This window comes from Pimephales promelas, chromosome 20 (assembly GCF_988280905.1).
Source record: "Pimephales promelas chromosome 20, fPimPro1.hap1.1, whole genome shotgun sequence".
Classification (NCBI taxonomy): Eukaryota; Metazoa; Chordata; class Actinopteri; order Cypriniformes; family Leuciscidae; genus Pimephales; species Pimephales promelas.
In genome coordinates, this window is record NC_142788.1 from 2,525,626 (window position 1) to 2,548,043 (window position 22,418).

The window sequence follows — 22,418 nt, forward strand, 5'->3', positions numbered from 1 at the left end:
GCATTTTTATCAAATAATTGCAGCCTTGGTGAGCAGAAGAGACTTCTTTTAAAAACATAAAAAAATCTTACCGATCTAAAGCTTTTGACCGGTAGTGTATATCCATACATACTATACTGTATATCATATCCAGCTGAATATTAAGTGTCACTCAAATAATCTGAGTCTGTGTGTGTGTGTGTGTGTGTGTGTGTGTTTTGACCTTGGTCATTCTCTCTTTCTCAGCTGCAGGTTTCTTCTCCATCTCATCCAGTCGTATCTCAGTCTGATAGAGCCATGTGCTGATATGAGCCAAATTCTCATCGAACATCTCCACCTCACGTCTGTGATTCTACAACACACACACACACAGGACATGACACAGCATCTCTAGCTAATGTTAATACAGTAGGAAAAAAGTAGCACTGTCAACAGATTAAAGTTATTTCATGTAATCATTATTTTCCAGTTGAATGTAATTAGCACATTAGCCTGTCTACTTTTACCTCTTTAAACTAGTTTTGCTGCTTGTAATTCATCTTTCAAAGGTGTGGGGAAAAGGTGAGATTTTTTTTTTCAATTATTAATAATAATATTGACCTATTTTAACATAATTACAATGTAAAACACAATATGAAAATAAAAATGTTGTCCATTCAGTATTAATACATTTAATCTTTTAAGAATCAGAAAAAACACAGTAATAATAAGACTAACAAATATTACTATTATTGTTTCTACATTAAAACTTGATAGGAACGTTTTTTCTTCGTTGAAGTTTTGCATTTGGTGAGCTAATAAAATATAAACTCAGTAAAATCAATATTTTGGGGGTTATTTTGAGAGAACCACCGTCTGGAAGTACATTATCTCAAACATATACTATTTAAAACATAAAATTAAAATGTTGTTCATCCAGTATTGATGCATTTAATTCGTCTCTTAAGAAAAAAAGATAATATTAATGTGATTCATATTATAGTCACACGATTCATACGAGTTCATATTATTCATATTATTATTATATTATATTAATATATTATATTATAATATTATATTATATTATATTATATTATGTGCTCATAAATGACATTTCAGATCAGTACCACTTTGGTTGTTAATTAAATTCTGGCAAACAGACAGCTAATGACTGAATCATCCCATGTGAAAGAATTTGCATATAAATGAATAATTATGAAGGTCTTCCCCCATCATTTACTGAATAATTACTGTGTGTGTGCGCATGCGAGTGTGTGTGTGCGTGCTGTTATTCTTCTGATAAGTATCTACAAACCACGGAGCACAAAATGAAGCAGAATATTAACCTGAACAAGTGCACTGTGGGTAAATAAGTTTAACGTAGCCCTCAGCAGTCCTCACACACACACACACACTCACCAGAACAGCGCTGAGCCAGTCCTCGACCAGCGTGTGCACTCGTTCCCAGTCCTCGTTGAGCTGGAACAGCTGCTCCTCCAGCTGAGCGTCACTGCCCTCCACTAACGCCTGCAGGGCGGCGCTGTTCTCCGTCACCACACACAGATCGCTCTTCCTGCGCTCGGACTCCTTCAGCAGGCCCTGCAGGGACACGCTCTTTAACACACACACACTCTGTGTCCAAAAGAGACTCCATCGCACACACTCACGTTGGCCCATGTGATCTCGGAGTCGATGTCCGCAGGCATGTCTCCTGTGTCGAGCTTCTCCTTCAGCTGAGCCTCAGTGTGTTTCATCCAGGCCTGCAGGGCGGCGCTGTCCTTCTGCAGTCGCTGAGACACACACAACGCCTTCTCCAAATCCTGCTTCCCCTCAGTCACCTGAGCACACACACACACATTTGATGGCTAAAGTCAACATGAAATTGCTTCCTCCACCCATTTTACTTCCATTACACGAGTGGGGCGGGGCTTCATGTTATCCGCCGACTGGGTGGAGGACAGTGGAAAAAGCACAATTTTAAAGACAAAAACATGCTTTTATAGCAGTTTTAAATAGGGCTGGGTAATAAATATCGATTTCTCGATATGAATCGATTCTCATTTTTACGAACCGATATCGATTCTTAAATCTCAAGAATCGATTAGTCATCCTGTTTCATTTGAATGAATGGGACATTGTATCGCGGCTGCGCACATCCAAAAAAATCGCAATAATCTTTGTCCTTTGTTACTATTGATATGAAAGTCTCAATTTTCAAATTCCGTCCATTTTCTTTAGAAATTCAAAAACATAAATAGCGTTTTGTCGCTGTGGCGTGAGATCGCTCTGGAGAAGCAGCAGCGCTGATCTCTCTTCCGGCTTAATAATACCAGTCACAGCGCCAAATAAACATGAATGAGCATCTGAAAGTGTGTTAAAGATAGAGTACAACTTATCCAAATCCGTATCATGACACATTGATTCGCTCAATCAGCGTTTCAACCGTGGAAAGACGTCAGTTAAACAGCTTGTAATCAATGTATCGTCATATTTACCTCAGAAAACCCACATAAACTCGTTTGTCAGCTAGAAAAAATAACTCCAGAGAGGAGCATTTTGCTAAATATATACACCATATTACATATGCATTATAATCTTAATGTTCTTCAATATTTAATGCATATTTGAATAAATCTGGCAAGTTTTTATGACAGCCACCATTTAAATGTTTACATTTCATATAATCTTCTTATTATAAAAATAAATAAAAGTGTAATTTAAGTGTTTGTATAGCTACAAAACAGTTCATTATTACCTTCATATTAGGCTAATGAAGTCTATAGGCTACAACTAGACTCCCATAGTTTACAGCATTAGTTAAGAGATTTGATTTCCTTGAGAAAAATGGCCATTTTTTGTAACTGATATCCAAAATAATCGATATTGAATCGAAATCGAATCGAATTGTGAAATTTGTCTCAATACCCAGCCCTAGTTTTAAACATGTGTGTGTGTACCTGAGCTCCCAGCTCGTTGTAGAGTAATTTGAGGGCAGTGAGCTGTTCATCCATTCCTTTAGGATTCTCCGTCTGCTGTTTCTGTACGATCTGTCTTCCTGTTTTAATCACGGTCTCCACCTCCAGTTTGACCTCGCTCAAGATCTTGTACAGCTTCTGCATTCAGAAACACAACACGCTTGCATGAAGTCTCTGTAAACTTTTTTTTAAAATTGTAATAAACCTGAAACACACACACACACACACAGCGTATAAACAATGCTGAAACATCTCCGGTGTGTTCTCTCACCATGCATCCGCTCAGGTGTGCCTGTATCTCCTCTGGCTGTGTGTCCTTCAGGTCCAGGATGTGAAGCTCAGCTTTAGCGCTGTCCAGAATCCTCTTGCAGTCCAGCATTCGCTGCTCGAAGTTGGCCGGTTTCTGGAACAGCTGGTATTTCGTGCTAATCTCGCGGAGCTTACGCTAAACAGACACAGACACACACCTTAAGCTGGAATACACTATAGCCTAACCATGTCCCTCTAGGGGCCCCGTAGAATGCGTTATTCATTTTTCAAATTTGGAGTGAGGCTTCGGACACATCCCTAGTGTACAGTGCAGAAGGGAAGTATGACCACTATGCAGCTTTTGCAGTCCCTCCCGTCCTGCGGGGGCAGTGTTGAGTCGCACCTGTAACTGGTCCAGTTGGGTTCCTGCTCGCACTGGTTTGCCCTCTGGTGCGGTCGAAGGCACGTTTCCCACGTTCCTCCTCCTCAGATCTTCCAGTGTGGCCTCATGGGCCGTGATCTCAGCCTGAATGGCCTGAGGAGAATATTGTTATAAGTTAAAGGCCAAAGAGTAAAGAATAAGCACAAAGTTGTTTTACAGTATATCTGTTATTGAAAATGTTTTTAATGGGGTGATGAACTGAGAAATCAAATTTTCCTTGAGCTTTTGACATCTAAGAGGTCATCATATTATAAGAATATCCTGTAAGTTTCAGAACTGAAAACGTCCTTGTTAGTCCAATAAAAGCTTTTATTGACACCAGCCTCAGCAAACGACTCGTTTTTCAAAGTGGGGAACTATGACGTCATAGAGGATAAAACCCCACCCCCGCAGAAGAAGATCAACGCATACTTCAACACGGCCGTTAGCGCCGCCCACCGATTCGCGCATTACACACATAGCTAAATAACATAGACGCCTACCTCGTGATGACAAACCAGATCTCTGCAAAACATCGCCGTCTGTTCGCTTCATTTCACTGAGGATTGTTTTGTAAACAAGTCTGGATTTGCAGAGCGATTAAGAGTAAAGAACGGTGCTGTGCGTCTATATTGGATCTGACAGGAATGGTGCAACACACGGACTCTGGGTTGAACATGTATGGGCGAATCATTCCAGTTGCCATTTTAAAACATTGGACGTTTTCAGCAAACGACTCGTTTTTCAAAGTGGGGAACTATGACGTCATAGAGGATAAAACCCCACCCCCGCAGAAGAAGATCAACGCCTACTTCAACACGGCCGTTAGCGCCACCCACCGATTCACGCATTACACGCATAGCTAAATAACATAGATACCTACCTCATGATGACAAACCGGATCGAGCTACTGAGCAATACATGATATGTCGCTGTATGCTCCTCTGGACTCCAATAGGACTGCATGGATAAACGTTATTTTTAATGATGTTCCAGCTGATGAGGTAAAACATCGTCCGTCTGTTCGCGTCATTTCACTGAGGATTGTTTTGTAAACAAGACTGGATTTGCAGAGCGATTAAGAGTAAAGAACGGTGCTGTGCGTCTATATTGGATCTGACAGGAATGGTGCAACACACGGACTCTGGGTCGAACATGTCTGGGCGAATCACTCCGGTTAACATTTTATAACATTGGACGTTTTCAAAACAATTTCCCCCAAGAGCATTGACAAGTGAGTCGAAACTCATTATAATATGCAAAACTGTTATCCACTCACAGCAGTGGGCGTTTACTTCCAAGTCTTCAGTGCGAGACGCCCATAAAAACCGAGCGTTTTTCAGCTAGGCTCAAAACTAGAGTAGAAAATAGCCTATTACTTATTCATTTCGATGTTTTTGAATGCAAAAACCAAGCGAACGTCATAAGTTGACCTCAGACAACAATATAATAAGCCAGTTCATGACCCCTTTAATATTTTTAAATAAGTCTCTTCTGCTCACCGAGGCTGCATTTAGTTGATAAAAATATTTTGACAATTTAAAATGACTGTTTTCTATGTGAATATATTGTAAAATGCATTTTATTCCTGTGATCAAAGCTGAATTTCCAGCATCATTACTCCAATCTTCAGTGTCACATGATCCTTCAGATATCACTCTACCCAGATAGCAAACTGACATTGAATCAACGTGGAAATATGACATCGAAACAACGTTGATCTGACATTGTTTTGCTCATCGAATTAACGTTGAACCAACGTCAGACGCGTCATTCTTTCAAAACTAACGGAAAATCAACTTGAAATCAACGCGTTGTTTCAACGTTATGAAAGCAAACCAATTTTCGATTTTCATTTAGCTTTGAAGAATGCCGCATCTGACGTTGGTTCAACGTTAATTCGATGAGCAAAATCAACGTTGTTTCAATGTCATGAGAGACGTCGTTTCCACGTTGATTCAATGTCAGTTTGCTGTCTGGGTAATATGATGATTTGATGTTCAAAAAACATTTATGATTATTATCAATGTTGAAAATAGTTTTAAAACATTAACAATCTAGTGTATGTCAGGAAGAGTGTGTGTGTGGTGTGTGTGTGTGTGTGTTCACACCTGAGCTTCCTGCGGCAGCTGGAAGGCGTCGATGCGATCTGTGAGGTAAGACGTGAGTGTTTGGTCCAGCTGTGTGAGAGACGTCTGTAGTGTGTGTAAGGCCGTCTCGTTCTCCCTCAGAATCCCCAACTGTTGCTCCAGAGACATCTGACGTGCAGCAGCCTGCAACCCACACACACACATGAATGTAACGTAACTGATTGACTACTGTGAATCTGAATGGGTTCTTAAAGGATTCACTTGATCGCTTTAACACACACACACACCAGCTGGGTCAGTTGGTCGTAGCGCGAGTTGAAAGTCTCCAGCTTCTCGCTGATGAGTTCGTCCAGAATCCCTCCGTCTATGAGAGTCTGAGCCAGCTCTCGAATCTGAGTCCTGTTATCCCCCGGGTGTCGCAGAACAGACTCCAACGCCTGAGAGAGACACACAACACATTAATTACTCATTAATTACTCACCCTCATGTCGTTTCTAGAAGACTATTGTCCATCTTCCGAACAGTAATGAAATCAAGAAGTCTCAGTGTGATTGTGTGTGTGTGTGAGAGAGATTTCTGTCCATCCACTGAAGGTCTATTCACCCAAAATGTACACTGAGCACTCCAATTAACTAACAACAAACTAAGCATGCTTGCTTGATGCGCGAGAACCAATGAGGTTCATTCTTGTGTGTCTATGAGTTGTTCATGTTCGCTGATCAAAAACCTAACAATCTGTTCATCATATGGGGCAAGCGAGTCTCTTCAGAAGACTAAATTCGTATGGACTTATTTTATAATCTCTTCATGAACATTTTGGGTGAACAGACTTTTCCAATGGAGGGACAGATTTCTCTCAGATTTCATGATTTCTTCAATTGTGTTTTGAGGATGAAAGGAAGTCTAACGGGTTTGGAACGACAAACGTGAGCTGATTCAGATGTAACCACAAAAAAGAGGTAGCCTCATTGTATTTAAGGTATGGTCAAAGTAGCGTTGAATCGACTTCAGTTCCCATTGAATCGACGTGACAGCTGTTACCTCCAGAGCGGCGCTAATGGACTCTGTGTTTTCCGGGATGCTCTCGGTGGCGTGAACCTTCTCCTCTAGCGAGTTCAACCAGCCAGACTCCACATCCAGATACTGCAGCAGCTCGATCCAGCAGGACCACACCTCCTGAACACCAGCACACACACACACTTCAGCTCAAGAGACCACAGGAAACAATCACACCATGTGTGTGTACTTATACAACTATCTTTGTGGGGACCGGTTTGAGTTTTAGACCAGATGATTGAGGACAGAGAGTAAAGAGATTAAAGGACATTTCACTTTCTGTGACCCCTTTAAATGCTTGTTTTAGGGTCAAGACTTGGTTTCAGGGATCAGGTTCTAATTAGGGTTAGGGTTTGTGTTAGGTACTTAGTTGAGCTCGGCATGGTTAAGGGTTAGAAAGTTAGTTGAGATGGGCATGGGTTAGGCAGTTGGTTGAGATGGGTAAGGGTTAGGTAGTTAGTTGGGATGGGCATGGGTTAGGGGTAAGGGTTAGGCAGTAAGGCTTAGGCAGTTAGTTGAGATGGGCATGGGTTAGGATATGGGTTAGGAAGTTAGTTGAAAGCGGCATGGGTTAGGGTAAGGCATAGGAAGTTAGTTGAGAGCGACATAGGTTAGGGTAAAGGTTAGGCAGTTAGTTGAGATGGGCATGGATCAGGGTAAGGAATTTATTTGAGATGGGCATGGGTTAGGCAGTTAGTTGAGATGGGCATGGGTTGGGGTAAGGCTTAGGCAGTTAGTTGAGAGGGCCATGGGTTAGGGTAAGGGTTAGGCAGTTAGTTGAGATGAGTAAGAGTTAGGCAGTTAGTTGAGATGGGTAAGGATTAGGCAGTTAGTTGAGATGAGCATGGGTCAGGGTAAGGAATTTATTTGAGATGGGCATGGGTTAGGCAGTTAGTTGAGATGGGCATGGGTTAGGGGTAAGGGCTAGACAGTTAGTTGAGATGGGTTAGGCAGTTTGTTGAGATAGGCATGGGTTAGGCAGTTAGTTCAGATGGGTACGGGTTAAACAGTTAGTTTAGATGGGCATGGGTTAAGGTAAGGGTTAGGCAGTTAGTTGAGATGGGCATGGGTTAGGGGTAAGGGCTAGACAGTTAGTTGAGATGGGTTAGGCAGTTTGTTGAGATGGGCATGGGTTAGGCAGTTAGTTCAGATGGGTACGGGTTAAACAGTTAGTTTAGATGGGCATGGGTTAGGGTAAGGGTTAAGTAGTTAATTGAGATGGGCATGGGATACGGTAAGGCTTAGGCAGTTAGTGGAGATGGGCATGGGTTAGGATAAGGGTTAGTAAGTTAGTTGAGATGAGCATGGGTTAGGGTAAGGGTTAGTAAGTTAGTTGAGATGGGCATGGGTAAGGGTTAGGTAGTTAATGGAGATGGGCATGGGTTAGGGTAAGGCTTAGGCAGTTAGTGAAGATGGGCATGGGTTAGGGTAAGGGTTAGTAAGTTAGTTGAGATGCCCATGGGTTAGGGTAAGGGTTAGTAAGTTAGTTAAGATGGGCATGGGTTAGGGTAAGGTTTAGTAAGTTAGTTGAGATGGGCATGGGTTAGGGTAAGGGTTAGGCAGTTAGTTGAGATGGGCATGGGTTAGTGTAGGGGTTAGTAAGTTAGTGGAGATGGGCATGAGTTAAGGTAAGGGTTAGGCAGTTAGTTGAGATGGGCATGGGTTAGGGTAAGGGTTAGTACGTTTGTTAAGATGGGCATGGGTTAGGGTAAGGCTTAGGCAGTTAGTTGAGATGGGCATGGGTTAGTGTAGGGGTTAGTAAGTTAGTGGAGATGGGCATGAGTTAAGGTAAGGGTTAGGCAGTTAGTTGAGATGGGCATGGGTTAGGGTAAGGGTTAGTACGTTTGTTAAGATGGGCATGGGTTAGGGTAAGGCTTAGGCAGTTAGTTGAGATGGGCATGGGTTAGGGTAAGGGTTAGGAAGTTAGTTGAGAGTGGCATGGGTTAGGGTAAGAGTTAGGAAGTTAGTTGAGAGAGGCATGGGTTAGTGTAAAGTTTAGGCAGTTAGTTGAGATGGGCATGGGTTAGGGTAAGGGTTAGGAAGTTAGTTGAGTTGGGCATGGGTTTGGGTTAGGGTTAGGCAGTTAGTTAAGACGGTTAAGGGTTAGGCAATTAGTTGAGATGGGCATGGGTTAGGGAAGGGGCTCGGCAGTTAGTTGAGATGGGTAAGGGTTAGGGTTAAGAAGTTTGTTGAGATGGGCATGGGTAAGGGTAAGGGTTAGGCAGTTAGTTGAGATGGGCATGGGTTGGGGAAGGAGTTAGGCAGTTAGTTGAGATGGGTAAGGGTTAGGAAGTTCATTGAGATGGGCATGGTTAAGGGTAATGGTTAGGCAGTTAGTTGAGATGAGCATGGGTTAGGGTAAGGGTTAGGCAATTGAGATGGGCATGGGTTAGGCAGTTAGTTGAGATGGGTAGGTGTAGGATAAGGAGCTAAAGATTTCATTGTGTCAATGAATGTCCTCACAAATATAGATGTACAAGTGTGTGTGTGTGTGTGTACCTCAAGCGTGTGGCACTTGCTCTTGAAGCGATCACACAGTTTCTGGTAGTTCTGCAGGACTTCAGTGAGCTCAGGGCTTAGGTCGGCACCACCACTAGAGGGCGTCTTACTGAGCAACACATTAATGCTGTCCTTCAGGATCTTCACACGCACTTCCTTCTGCAACACATCCTCTTTAGCTCTCTGAAACACACATCACAACAGAGCTCTGTAAACAGTTCAACAAACACTTGCGGGCTCTTCATACAAAAAAAGGGAAAACTTCCCGTAAGTAGACGTGTGAAAGGTGTGGGTTTTGGGAGAGTCCCATATATAAGCACCTTCATCTCCTGCAGCGCCTCCTCCAGCTCCTCTGGGCTCTTGTACTCAAAGTCTCTCATGAGGAACTCCTCGTCCACTTGAATCATCCACTCGCGCATCTCCGCCACGTCTTTCTTCATATTCGTCACTTTCTCCTGACCTTCACTCACACGCTCCTCACGCCTCAACAACTGCAAGCCAGATTGAAAGTGTTTTACATCGACATCCGCTCAAGAACATGTTGGGTTACTGATTGATTCATACACTGTGTTGAGACCAGTTCACTGAGTTGCACGAACCTGTTTACTGAGCTCGTCCCAGCGTCTCTGACTCCGGTCTAACTCCTCCTGTCCCCAGCGGATCAGAGCCGGTGTCGAACTCTGCTGGACAGCCGACACGTTCTCTGCAATCTGCTTCAAGGACGAGTCCACGCTCTCCATCTCACTCACCAACTCCTGCACACACAGAGTGGACAATCACAAACCCCACAGACAGAAACTCTTAACTAGGTCGAGTCCTGCTGATTTAACCACCTGAACCGGCTTACAACTGAGAGAAACTAGTGATGCACTGAAAACAAAAACACTTTTGAGGGCTGAAGTCATTAAGCGAACCAATTTATGTTTAAATGGCCAATTAGTTGACAATTAATCCTGGTTTTGCGCGAGCGCTTTAGTTCAAGCAGCTCATGGACTGATCATCTTTTACTCTTTACTACAAGTTATAGCACCAAATAAACATGGATGTACATCAGAAGGAATGACGAAAGATACATTACAACTAATCAAGTCTCATGTAATCACTAAATCAGTGTTTCAGCCGCAGAAAGAAGTCAATAAAACAGCTTGTGAACTAAATGTCACACAGCAGGTTTTATTTGAGTGTTGATTATTGCATTTCATTAATTGCTTGAGTAAACTTACATTTTTTAGTTTTGGTTACATGAAGATTTCTGTTTCGAAAATGTGTCATTAGTACATCATAATATTAATGTAATACCAGAAAACGTATTCAATGCAGAAATACTTAATACACAAAAAAATGTATGCGCTTTGGCCATTCATTTACATGACAACAACGTTTTGGGAGCATGAAAACACAAACTTTTAAAAAAGTGAGAAAAATAACGTTATCGTCTCCATGTAAACTACAAAAACGTGAATTTATAGAAAATGGTGACAAAGTCGCATCGCCCCCCGCAATTTCGGTTCTGGTAAAAAAAAGACTTGAACGCATGTAACTTATCAGCGTTATTCTGGATTATTCACCAGTAGGGTTGGGTATCGAGAATCGAGTATCGATTGGAACCGGGGCTAAATTTTCGTTTTTCCCGGAATCGTTCAAACGTTAAAATTTCGATTCCTAGTTTCGATATTCACAGTCCGCCGAGCGGAAGAAGAAACCGCTGAACAACACCAACGAAGAAGCGTCTAAACGGAAGTGTTGGCATAACCGCGCGAGTCGAACATGAGTAGCTTACGTCGGCGGTCCCAAGTGTGGCTTCACTTTTCTAAAAATAACGAAATCTCGGCAAAATGCAAAATATGTGACAGAAGGAGTATTTCCTTCAGAAAGGCCGTTGGTTAGCAAGGTTAGCTTAACTTTTTTGACCCTGTTTTTTAAAAGAATCGGAATCGAGAATCGTTAGGAACCGGAATCGAAACAAGGAATCGGAATCAGAATCGTTCAAATTCAAACGATACCCAACCCTATTCACCAGTATCCGTCCACATCAATGTCATGTTTAGCGCGTTGACCTCTGACCTTGCACTGGCTGAGTTCCTCCTGCAGTTTGTCCCCGCGACTGAATCCGCCGGCGTCTCGAGACAGAAGCTCCTCGACCGCATCCAGCCAGCGCTGCACCTCCTCATTCTTCACCTGTCCATCATCAACACAAGCATCAAGACACACGGCATTCACGCCAGCTCAACACGTTCCAGCGGATCAGCCCCTCACCTGTGTGTCCTTCATGCTACCCAGAATGCACTGCAGCACGCTGATCTGGTCCAGGGCGGCAGAGGAGAGTTGGGTCCAGCACTGCTCCTCCGTCTCCGACACCTTCAGCCGCTGCTGCTCGATCTCAGCGTGGAGAGCCTGGAGGACGGGGAGAAACTGCATTACCCACAAGCCCCTGCGGCTTTATCTCCAATCAGGCTATACTTCAAATGATTGGAGCTTAAAAACACATTATAAACGACCCTGCTAACCCAAAGAATGGATCCCTGCCAACCCATTATGGTCATCATGCTGTAAAGTTATGATTTGACTGGTTCAGTCAAACCGATGATGAGAACTGATTTAAAGTAACAGATCGATAGATAACGCGTCATTAGTACAGCACAAAATGTTAGTGTACTATACTAGTAAACTAGATTTATTATTTGCATAATAACTTTTGAAACATTTGAAACACAAAACTAGGAATTTTGTTGACTAAAACTAAAAATAACTATATTAAAAAGGTTTTGTAAAATAAAATAAAACTTAAATTGAAAAAAAAAATTATTTGAAATTGATTAAGTTGACTAAAATTACTAAAATAAAATTTAAAATTAAAGAACAACTGAAATATAAAAAAACAAAAACTATTAGGAATGATAAATGCACAAAGAATTCTTAAAACTTACCAAAAAAATATTAACAAAACAGTATTTAAAAAATACTACAATAACACTGCTAATATACTGCTGACTAAAATGTTTTAATTTTATTTTTAAACATGACTAAAATTATTTGTGAGTGTCTATGCAGTAATTGAATCATTTAAATGTATTTATCATCACAATAAATGGGATCAGTAACAGTTAAAAACGTATGTAAGCAAAATGCATCAAATGATGTATGTTTGTCTGGAGAGAAATTAAATGAAACGGAAAAAAAAGTTACACTTTATTTTAAGGTGTCCATCTTACAGTGTAATTACACACACACACACACACACACACACACACACACACATATATATATATATATATGAAGAGTTCAGATGCAAAAGCCTCTAAATGCCATTTGAAGTTTTCTTCTTTAATGATGATTTTTGTCAAACTTGTATATTTAAATTCAGTATTTTCACTTAAATAACAATTAATAGGTAATTATCATTGCCATTTAAGTGAAATCACTGAACTTAAATATACAAGCTTGATAAAAATTATCATTCTAGAAGAAAATTTCAAATGGCACTTAGAGGCTTTTGCATCTGAACTCTTCATATATAGATATGTGTGTGTGTATATATACTATAGGATTAGGGTTTGGTATAGGCTTAGTTGCGTGTAATTATGCACAATTTATAGTAATTACTATAGTAAATACATGTAAGATGTAACAATAAAACAAAGTATTACAAATAAAATAAAATAAAATCAGACCTCAGTATACCTCTTATATGGTATATATACGTTTTAAAATTCTGAATCTGAATTAAGAGCATCTTTCTTTTTCAGGGGTAAGTATTTACTCTTAAATAGTTATAAAGTTATAATAGCATTACAGAGAGGAACCCCTATAGACCCTTATGGGCCTGTGTGTGAAGATCAGGACGTTGGCAGTGTGTCAGAGCGCAATAACTCCTTCACACCTGCAGGTGGAGACACAACTCAAGCATCGGTCAAAAACCCTCTTTCTAAAAGTGAAAGATCACCCCCACAGTCTCAAATAGGAGATGCTGGTTCTCCCAGTCCATAGTTAGCCCATAATGCACAGCTGGAGTCCAGGGCAGGTTTCGGCAGCGCTGTGGACGGGCTCTGCCACGTGTGCCGGAGACTGCCAAAGGAGCGTATCAATATTTACACCACTTTAAATCAGTGCCAGCCTGCGTTTGCTCTCTTTGTTTGGCTTTGCCATCTTAGTCGTCGGCTTTCGTCCCCCCATCATGCACTTACAGAGAGACACACGGCCAGAAATCAAAAGCAAGCGTCAGCTGAGAGACTGTACACACACGGGTCAAGTGGAGATGCAAACAGAACCAACACACACACGGCACAGCGCTGGACCAACACACACACTATGCTCTGGGTTCCAGTGCTTGCATTCATTCGCATACGAGTGCTAAAGACAGAACATACGGGATTGTGGGAACTTCCTCGTGTTCTGGAGTTCACGTTTGGTGAACTCTGACCTGTGAAGTCACGTGACCAACAGAAGATCGCTGTTTCTAGCTGAATTAGTGGACTAGATTGCATACTTTTACGATTTATTCTGTGGGATTAGGGTTTTAATAAAGATGCTGCAGAATGTGACATCATATTACAATCACTAATAACATTGTGTTTAATATAAACGTGCTGAAGTTTTGTCGTCTGCCGCTTTAAATGCTTGTGCTCTTTAAAATCAGGAGGACTCTGATTGGCTGTCAGTGTTTTTATTGTTCATCAGCTGGAAACAAAATCATCCTGAAAGTGATTCCAGTGACATTGTTCCTCTGTGTTGGTGTTGTTATAGTTGTGGTGTGAGCCTCAGCATTCTCATATATTAGAGCGATTATTAAAACTTTAGTTATAGTTATACATTCATTATGGTTATTTGGCCATAACTACCATTAACTTAGTGTAAGAGACAAACATATCTAAAGCAAGTTTCTTTAACAGCTTTTACCTCAGTGGAGAATAGAGGGACACAATAATAGGTGAAGAGTGAAAAATCTCTAACAAGTATCTCAAACACACACACACACACTCAAAAAACAAGCACTCACTCACTCGCTCACACTCACTCACTCAAAAACACTCACAAACACTCACTCGCACTCACAAACACTCACTCACCCACAAACACTCACTCACTCAAAAACACTTACAAACACTCACTCACAGTCACAAACACTTACTCACACACCCACAAACACTCACTCACTCACTCACAGTCACAAACACTCACTCACTCACTCAAAAACACTCACAAACACTCACTCACAGTCACAAACACTCACTCACTCAAAAACACTCACAAACACTCACTCACAGTCACAAACACTTACTCACACACCCACAAACACTCACTCACTCACTCAAAAACACTCACAAACACTCACTCACTCAAAAACACTCACAAACACTCACTCACTCATTAACTCACTCACTCAAAAACACTCCCAAACACTCACTCACAAACACTCACTCACACTCCCACAAACACTCACTCACTCACTCACACACCCAAAAACAATCACTCACTCACTCAAAAACACTCACAAACACTCACTCACTCACTCAAAAACACCCACAAACACACTCACTCACTCACTCACTCACACTCCCACAAACACTCACTCATACTCACAAACACTCACTCACAAACTCATTAACTCACTCACTCACTCATTAACTTACTCATTAACTCACTCACACTCACAAACACTCCCTCAGACTCACAAACACTCATTAACTCACTCACTCACTCATTTTAACTCACTCACAAACACTCACTCAGACTCACAAACACTCATTAACTAACTAACTAACTCACTCACTCATTAACTCACTCACTCACAAGCACTCACTCAGTCACAAACACTGACTCAGACTCACAAACACTCATTATCTCACTCACTCACAAACACTAACTCATACAAACACTCTCATAAACAAACACTCTCACAAACACTCAGTCACAAACACTCACTCAGTCACAAACACTCACTCAAACACTCACTCACTCACGAACATTCACTCACAAACACTCACTCACAAACACTCACTAAGTCAAACACTCTCACAAACACTCACTCACTCACAAACACTCACTCAGTCACGAACACTCACTCACAAACACTCACTCACAAACACTCACTCACAAACACTCACTAAGTCAAACACTCTCACAAACACTCACTCATACAAACACTCACTCACAAACACTCACTCACTCACGAACATTCACTCACAAACACTCACTCACAAACACTCACTAAGTCAAACACTCTCACAAACACTCACTCATACAAACACTCAGTCACAAACACTCACTCACTCACACTCACTCACTCACGAACACTCACTCACAAACACTCACTCACAAACACTCACTAAGTCAAACACTCACTAAGTCAAACACTCTCACAAACACTCACTCATACAAACACTCACTCATACAAACACTCACTCACTCACAAACACTCACTCACTCACTCACTCACTCACTCACTCACGAACACTCACTCACAAACACTCACTCACAAACACTCACTAAGTCAAACACTCTCACAAACACTCACTCATACAAACACTCACTCACAAACACTCACTAAGTCAAACACTCTCACAAACACTCACTCACTCACAAACACTCACTCACAAACACTCACTCACTCACGAACACTCACTCACAAACACTCACTCACAAACACTCACTAAGTCAAACACTCTCACAAACACTCACTCATACAAACACTCACTCACAAACACTCACTCATACAAACACTCACTCACAGACAAACACTCTCACAAACACTCACTCACACTCACTCACTCACTCATAAACTCTCACTCACTCACAAACACTCACTCACAAACACTCACTCACAGACAAACACTCTCACAAACACTCACTCAGTCACAAACACTCAGTCACAAACACTCACTCACTCACAAACACTCACTCACGAACACTCACTCACAAACACTCACTCACAAACACTCACTAAGTCAAACACTCTCACAAACACTCACTCATACAAACACTCACTCACAAACACTCACTCACTCACGAACATTCACTCACAAACACTCACTCACAAACACTCACTAAGTCAAACACTCTCACAAACACTCACTCATACAAACACTCACTCAGTCACAAACACTCACTCACTCACACTCACTCACTCACGAACACTCACTCACAAACACTCACTCACAAACACTCACTAAGTCAAACACTCACTAAGTCAAACACTCTCACAAACACTCACTCATACAAACACTCACTCAGTCACAAACACTCACTCACTCACAAACACTCACTCACTCACTCACTCACTCACGAACACTCACTCACAAACACTCACTCACAAACACTCACTAAGTCAAACACTCTCACAAACACTCACTCATACAAACACTCACTCACAAACACTCACTAAGTCAAACACTCTCACAAACACTCACTCATACAAACACTCACTCACAAACACTCACTAAGTCAAACACTCTCACAAACACTCACTCACTCACAAACACTCACTCACAAACACTCACTCACAAACACTCACTCATACAAACACTCACTCACAAACACTCACTCACTCACACTCACTCATACAAACACTCACTCACAGACAAACACTCTCACAAACACTCACTCACACTCACTCACTCACTCATAAACTCTCACTCACTCACAAACACTCACTCACAAACACTCACTCACAGACAAACACTCTCACAAACACTCACTCAGTCACAAACACTCACTCACTCACAAACACTCACTCACAGACAAACACTCTCACAAACACTCAGTCACAAACACTCACTCAAACACTCACTCACTCACTCACGAACATTCACTCACAAACACTCACTCACAAACACTCACTAAGTCAAACACTCTCACAAACACTCACTCATACAAACACTCACTCACAAACACTACTCACAAACACTCACTAAGTCAAACACTCTCACAAACACTCACTCATACAAACACTCACTCACAAACACTCACTCACAAACACTCACTAAGTCAAACACTCTCACAAACACTCACTCACAAACACTCACTCACTCACGAACACTCACTCACAAACACTCACTCACTCATAAACTCTCACTCACTCACAAACACTCACTCACAAACACTCACTCACTCACAAACACTCACTCACAAACACTCACTCACAGACAAACACTCTCACAAACACTCACTCAGTCACAAACACTCACTCACTCACAAACACTCACTCACAGACAAACACTCTCACAAACACTCAGTCACAAACACTCACTCAAACACTCACTCACTCACGAACATTCACTCACAAACACTCACTAAGTCAAACACTCTCACAAACACTCACTCATACAAACACTCACTCACAAACACTCACTCACAAACACTCACTCACTCACGAACATTCACTCACAAACACTCACTCACAAACACTCACTAAGTCAAACATTCTCACAAACACTCACTCATACAAACACTCACTCATACAAACACTCACTCATACAAACACTCACTCATACAAACACTCACTCATACAAACACTCACTCACAAACACTCACTCACTCACTCACAGACAAACACTCTCACAAACACTCACTCATACAAACACTCACTCACAGACAAACACTCTCACAAACACTCACTCACACTCACTCACTCACTCACAAACACTCACTCACACACACTCACGCACCTGAGCTTTAAGGAGTGCCTGTTCAGCAGAGGTTATGTCTGTGATGTCAGTGCTGATTGTGTTCAGTCTGGTCTGGATCTGCTCCAGCGCTTTGGACTCCACCAGCTCCGACAACACTACAGAGAGGAACACACAAACACATTATACACACACAGCATTCAGACATACATTCATGTAAACGAAAATATTTAATATTGATATTTTTTCGCAATGGTATTTTGAGTATTGCTATGCAGCTGCTAGAGTGCAGCATGAAACACCGCTTGTCATGTGATGTCCTCTAGCCACGAACATCAGCGTCCTCACAGCATACACTGTACATCAAACGCTTCCTCTTCTGGAATTAATAATGTGTGTGAAAGGCCCCTTCTGAGATGTGCAATATCAGCGAGGACACCAAAATAACTGCATTTGTGTTTCTCATTGTGTGTGAGACTTGCATGTGTGTGTGTGGTTAGCTTGGATCCCAGATGTTAGAGGTCAAATAATGGAACATTAGTTTTCCGGTTGTCCCACGAACATTAAACTGTGTGTGTTTGTGTTTTCATGCAACTTTACTCCAGGGGCAAAAATAGCTGAAAAATGGCCCAGATGGGATGAGGCAAACACTCATTCTGAGGACATCCTTGAAGGTAAAAATGACTTTTTGTTTATGGATCAGGGATTTGTTCTAGTCTTTAGTCATTATAATAACCTTCATATAAATACATCAGCAGTAGACATGAGTGTGTGTTTATTTAGTATGCTCCCCTGAACTTCCGACACTGACATGGGAATGTGCAGAGTTAGGAAACACTATTTTTAAGTCAAGCAACATGTTGTCGTTTTCATTCTGGTTTAATATAGTCGGTATGAGTAGCAACAGAAGTCTGTGTCATGTCCTCGTTTCCATGGCTAGATACATGCGGATGTAAGAGAGATTTGCTGGAGCTTTAAGGTTAAACACTGATGTGCTTTTACTTGGAGCAGTTTCAACCACACAGGTTTATCAGTGTATAAAAGCTTTCTCAGGGGCCAAACTGACTTTCCAGCCATAAATAGACTGCTCTCTCTCACTCCGCCTCGGCTCTTGTTGGCTCCACAAATGATTTACCTGTTGCGTAAGTCACCATTTCTGTCTTTCAACAAAACTGATGGGACCAAGAGAAACAGAGACAGGTCCATCTTGGGACCAAATCAAATCCCAGGACTTGTAATCTCTCTGTAGATCTGCTCTAAAACCCAAGGAACGTATTTTAAGGTCACAGCTACACTAGGTAAGAAAGATGTTTCATACAAAGTGACTTACAGAACATTGCTTGGTTGTCATTGCTAGTTTAGGGCTGTAACAATGATCTAAAATTGTTTCAAAAAAAATATTTTTGCGCAAAAATTAAAGTTAAACAAAATCCCCAAATTTCCAAATTATATTAACTTAAAAAAAAAAAAAAAATTATCATAAGTGCATTTATTTAGCAACCACAAACAATAAACCCGAGATTCATGACGGGGAAGGTTTGATGATTTTAAGCACTTGAATGGGAAAATATTTTGAAAAAACTATATAATACATTTTAAGCTCAAATCACTCTTAAAAAATGTATTTTTCAAAAAAAAAAATAATTTAATGTCCATGCTAAGTAAACTTTATAAAAAATTTAAAAAAAAGGTGTCGGGCTACATCTGAATTTACCTACATCTGTACTGTATAGTAGGCGAAAAACAGTATGTGACGAGTAGTTTGTCCGAAAGTACAAAGTCCCTAGGCACAAAGCAGCCGATGACCGACTACTACCGGCGGGAGACTGAAGTGCATCTAATGACACTTTACTATCCCATGAGGCCACGGGAGAGGAGTTGTTAAGGGCAGTGAAGTGATGCACACAGGTCACTTAGCAAATTAGCATTTAGCTTAGCAACATGCTAACAGCTCTATTGAAATCAATCACTCTGTAGGTCATACGTGGAAGCGAGTTAGCATTTTAGCTCTTCCGGTTCCATCGTCTAGAAGTCAGTGGGTTTTTTGAATTGGGTTTTGGTTGATTGGCTGATATCAGTATTACCCCACTCATGGTTTTTTAAGCTGTTACGTGTCTTGGAAAAGGGTTGTTGCTAACAAGTGGCTAATGCGACTACAGAAGCTGTCGAGGAGAGTAAACGTCCTCACGCTGAACATGTAAACTGAGTCGCTTTTACAGCATCGTCATGCTTATAATTGGGCTCTTAATCTAACTCTAACGCTCTGGGAAAATGTTTTTAGATAAGAACTGAAAGAGTTGTGGGAAGTAAGAGGTGACGTTGAGGATGAGTAACTGAAGACACGATTTTCATTTTAAGAAAACGATCCCTTTAAATGCAATCCTGTAGGAATATTCTGTTCTTTCTCCAGAAGTGATTTAATTTCTCTTTGATTTGTACCTTAGAATGAAAAGCTAAACTACCAATTTTCACAATCCCAAACTCCCTCAACTTGCAGACTGGAGTGTTTTATAAGGGCTGTGATCTGATGTGTACCTGTGGTGATGTCCTGCTGCCGTGTCTTGAGCTCTTGAACGGTCGAGCTGTGGCGGGACGCCAGCGCCGTCACACTGGGCCTCATGGTATCAGGAACACCGGGTTCTGCGGCCAGACGCTCCGTATGATCACAGAGATCTTCCACCTGCGGCTGAAGCTTTTCCAGCTCTGCTACTCGAGCCTGAAACACAGATACAGCACAAAATCACACAAGGCACTCTTAACAGTAAAGCTCTTTCACTGGCGTCAGTGTTTCCAATGAAGAGCCTTTGACATTCATGGCATCCTTCCATTCAACAAAACATTCTTTACACTCTTACAAATAAAGGTTTTAAAAGGGAGTTTTTGCTGTGATGCCATACAGGAACCAGTTTGGGTTCCCTAAAGAACCTTTCAGTGATCAGTTAACCATTGTTTAGTGTAAAACAGTGAATTTTAATAATCTATAAAGACTTTGTTTTGCAGTGGAAAGGTTCCATGGATGTTAAAGAACCATCAATGCCAGTAAGAACATTCATTTTTAAAGGGATACTCCACTTTATTTGGAAATAGGCTCATTTTACCACTCCCCCAGAGTTAAACAGTTGGGTTTTACTGTTTTCTAATGTATTCAGCCGATTTTTTGATATTTAGAAGAATATCAGTAAACAGACAGTTTCTGGTCTCATTGACTTCCATAGTATATTTTTTTCCTACTATGGAGACCAGAAACTGTCTGGTTACTGATATTCTTCTAAATATCAAAAAATCGGCCTGAATGGGTTTGAAAACGGAAAAACTCAACTGTTTAACTCTGGGGGAGTGGTAAAATGAGCCCATTTCCAAAAAAAAAATGGGGAATATCCCTTTAAGAGTGGATAGGGGGAAAACGTTATTTAGATTCATAAATGCTCTTCAAATGAAGACAAAGTGTTTCTTTAAAGAACCGTTCACTGAAAGGATATTTGAGGAACCCTAAATCATTGTATTGCATTGCTCCAAATCCTTGATTTTTTTTCAGGGTACGACAACGATATGCTTAAAACGGAGACGTTTTTTCGTTGGATTTTCCACGTGCAGACGACACCATTGTCAAAACGATCCCCATTCACACCGATCCGCAGAAATGAGTAAAAACGCTGTATTCTGCTCCAGGCCATTAGATGGCGATGAAACACTATAGACTGAACACGTTACCCATATGTGTATGATGTCATTTGCGTTTTTGTTTGTTGAGACCGTTTTCAAAAACTTGCACTTTGAAACCCGTTGTTAAAAATTGAAATTTTTCGGCACCTAAAAGCAACTGTCGTATAAACGAACGGCCAAAACGTTGAAAACGGTGTTGTCTAAACAGCCCCTAATGGTGCGTTCACACCGGAAGCGAATAGCGTGTAAGGCACGAATGATTTCAATGTGAAGTCAATGCAAAGACGCGTTACGTGCGTAAAAAATTCCTGCGGCGCAAATGAGGCGTAGAGCGTGGAAGACGCGAATACGCCTCATTCGCATGTCAAGTTCGCGCGAATGGCACGAATTGAGCCTCTGGCGTGTTAAGCGCAAATGATTTAGTTAGTGCTATTTGTGCATTCACGCTTTTGACGCGAATTCGCATCTGCCGCCCGAGTTGAAAAATCTGAACTTTGGCGTCAATTCGCGCTGCGTTAACCAATCAGGAGCCTAGCTGCTTGCTCACGTGGTGAAGTGTCTGGATGCTTCAATAAATTATTTTGTAATATGACTAAATGCATAGTGGGATTATGCACAACAAAGCAAATGTTTTATCACTTAAAACTTTATTTCAATACTATACGATGTCTATACTATTTCATGTCTATACGAGACATGTTCATTTTGTATTGAATGTTATTTATTCCATATCTAGATTATATGAAATAGTATTATGATGTAAAGACAACCAACATACATGTGCATAAGTTCGTGTCTGGACGTGTCTGGACAGGTTAATAACTTTTGGAGGCTGGCTCTATTTATCATCAAAACAAAAATAAATGACAGCTAGATTAGGTGGATG

General features: G+C 41.2%; 1 protein-coding gene across 7 annotated transcripts in view; it reads right to left on the minus strand.

The window, feature by feature from the left end:
* Positions 1–22,418, minus strand: part of utrn (utrophin) — a 305,780-nt gene that overhangs the window by 203,134 nt on the left and 80,228 nt on the right. For all 7 annotated transcript variants that reach the window (XM_089124741.1, XM_089124740.1, XM_089124743.1 and 4 more), the window contains 16 exons: positions 20,405–20,585; positions 17,912–18,027; positions 11,505–11,642; positions 11,313–11,426; positions 9,848–10,003; positions 9,569–9,739; positions 9,249–9,431; positions 6,735–6,869; positions 5,981–6,130; positions 5,715–5,876; positions 3,586–3,717; positions 3,205–3,378; positions 2,916–3,071; positions 1,626–1,796; positions 1,378–1,557; positions 203–331 (listed from right to left, as the gene is read on the minus strand). In XM_089124741.1, coding sequence (XP_088980867.1) covers positions 203–331; positions 1,378–1,557; positions 1,626–1,796; positions 2,916–3,071; positions 3,205–3,378; positions 3,586–3,717; positions 5,715–5,876; positions 5,981–6,130; positions 6,735–6,869; positions 9,249–9,431; positions 9,569–9,739; positions 9,848–10,003; positions 11,313–11,426; positions 11,505–11,642; positions 17,912–18,027; positions 20,405–20,585 — 2,448 coding nt within the window. The remainder of the gene's footprint in view (positions 1–202; positions 332–1,377; positions 1,558–1,625; positions 1,797–2,915; positions 3,072–3,204; positions 3,379–3,585; positions 3,718–5,714; positions 5,877–5,980; positions 6,131–6,734; positions 6,870–9,248; positions 9,432–9,568; positions 9,740–9,847; positions 10,004–11,312; positions 11,427–11,504; positions 11,643–17,911; positions 18,028–20,404; positions 20,586–22,418) is intronic.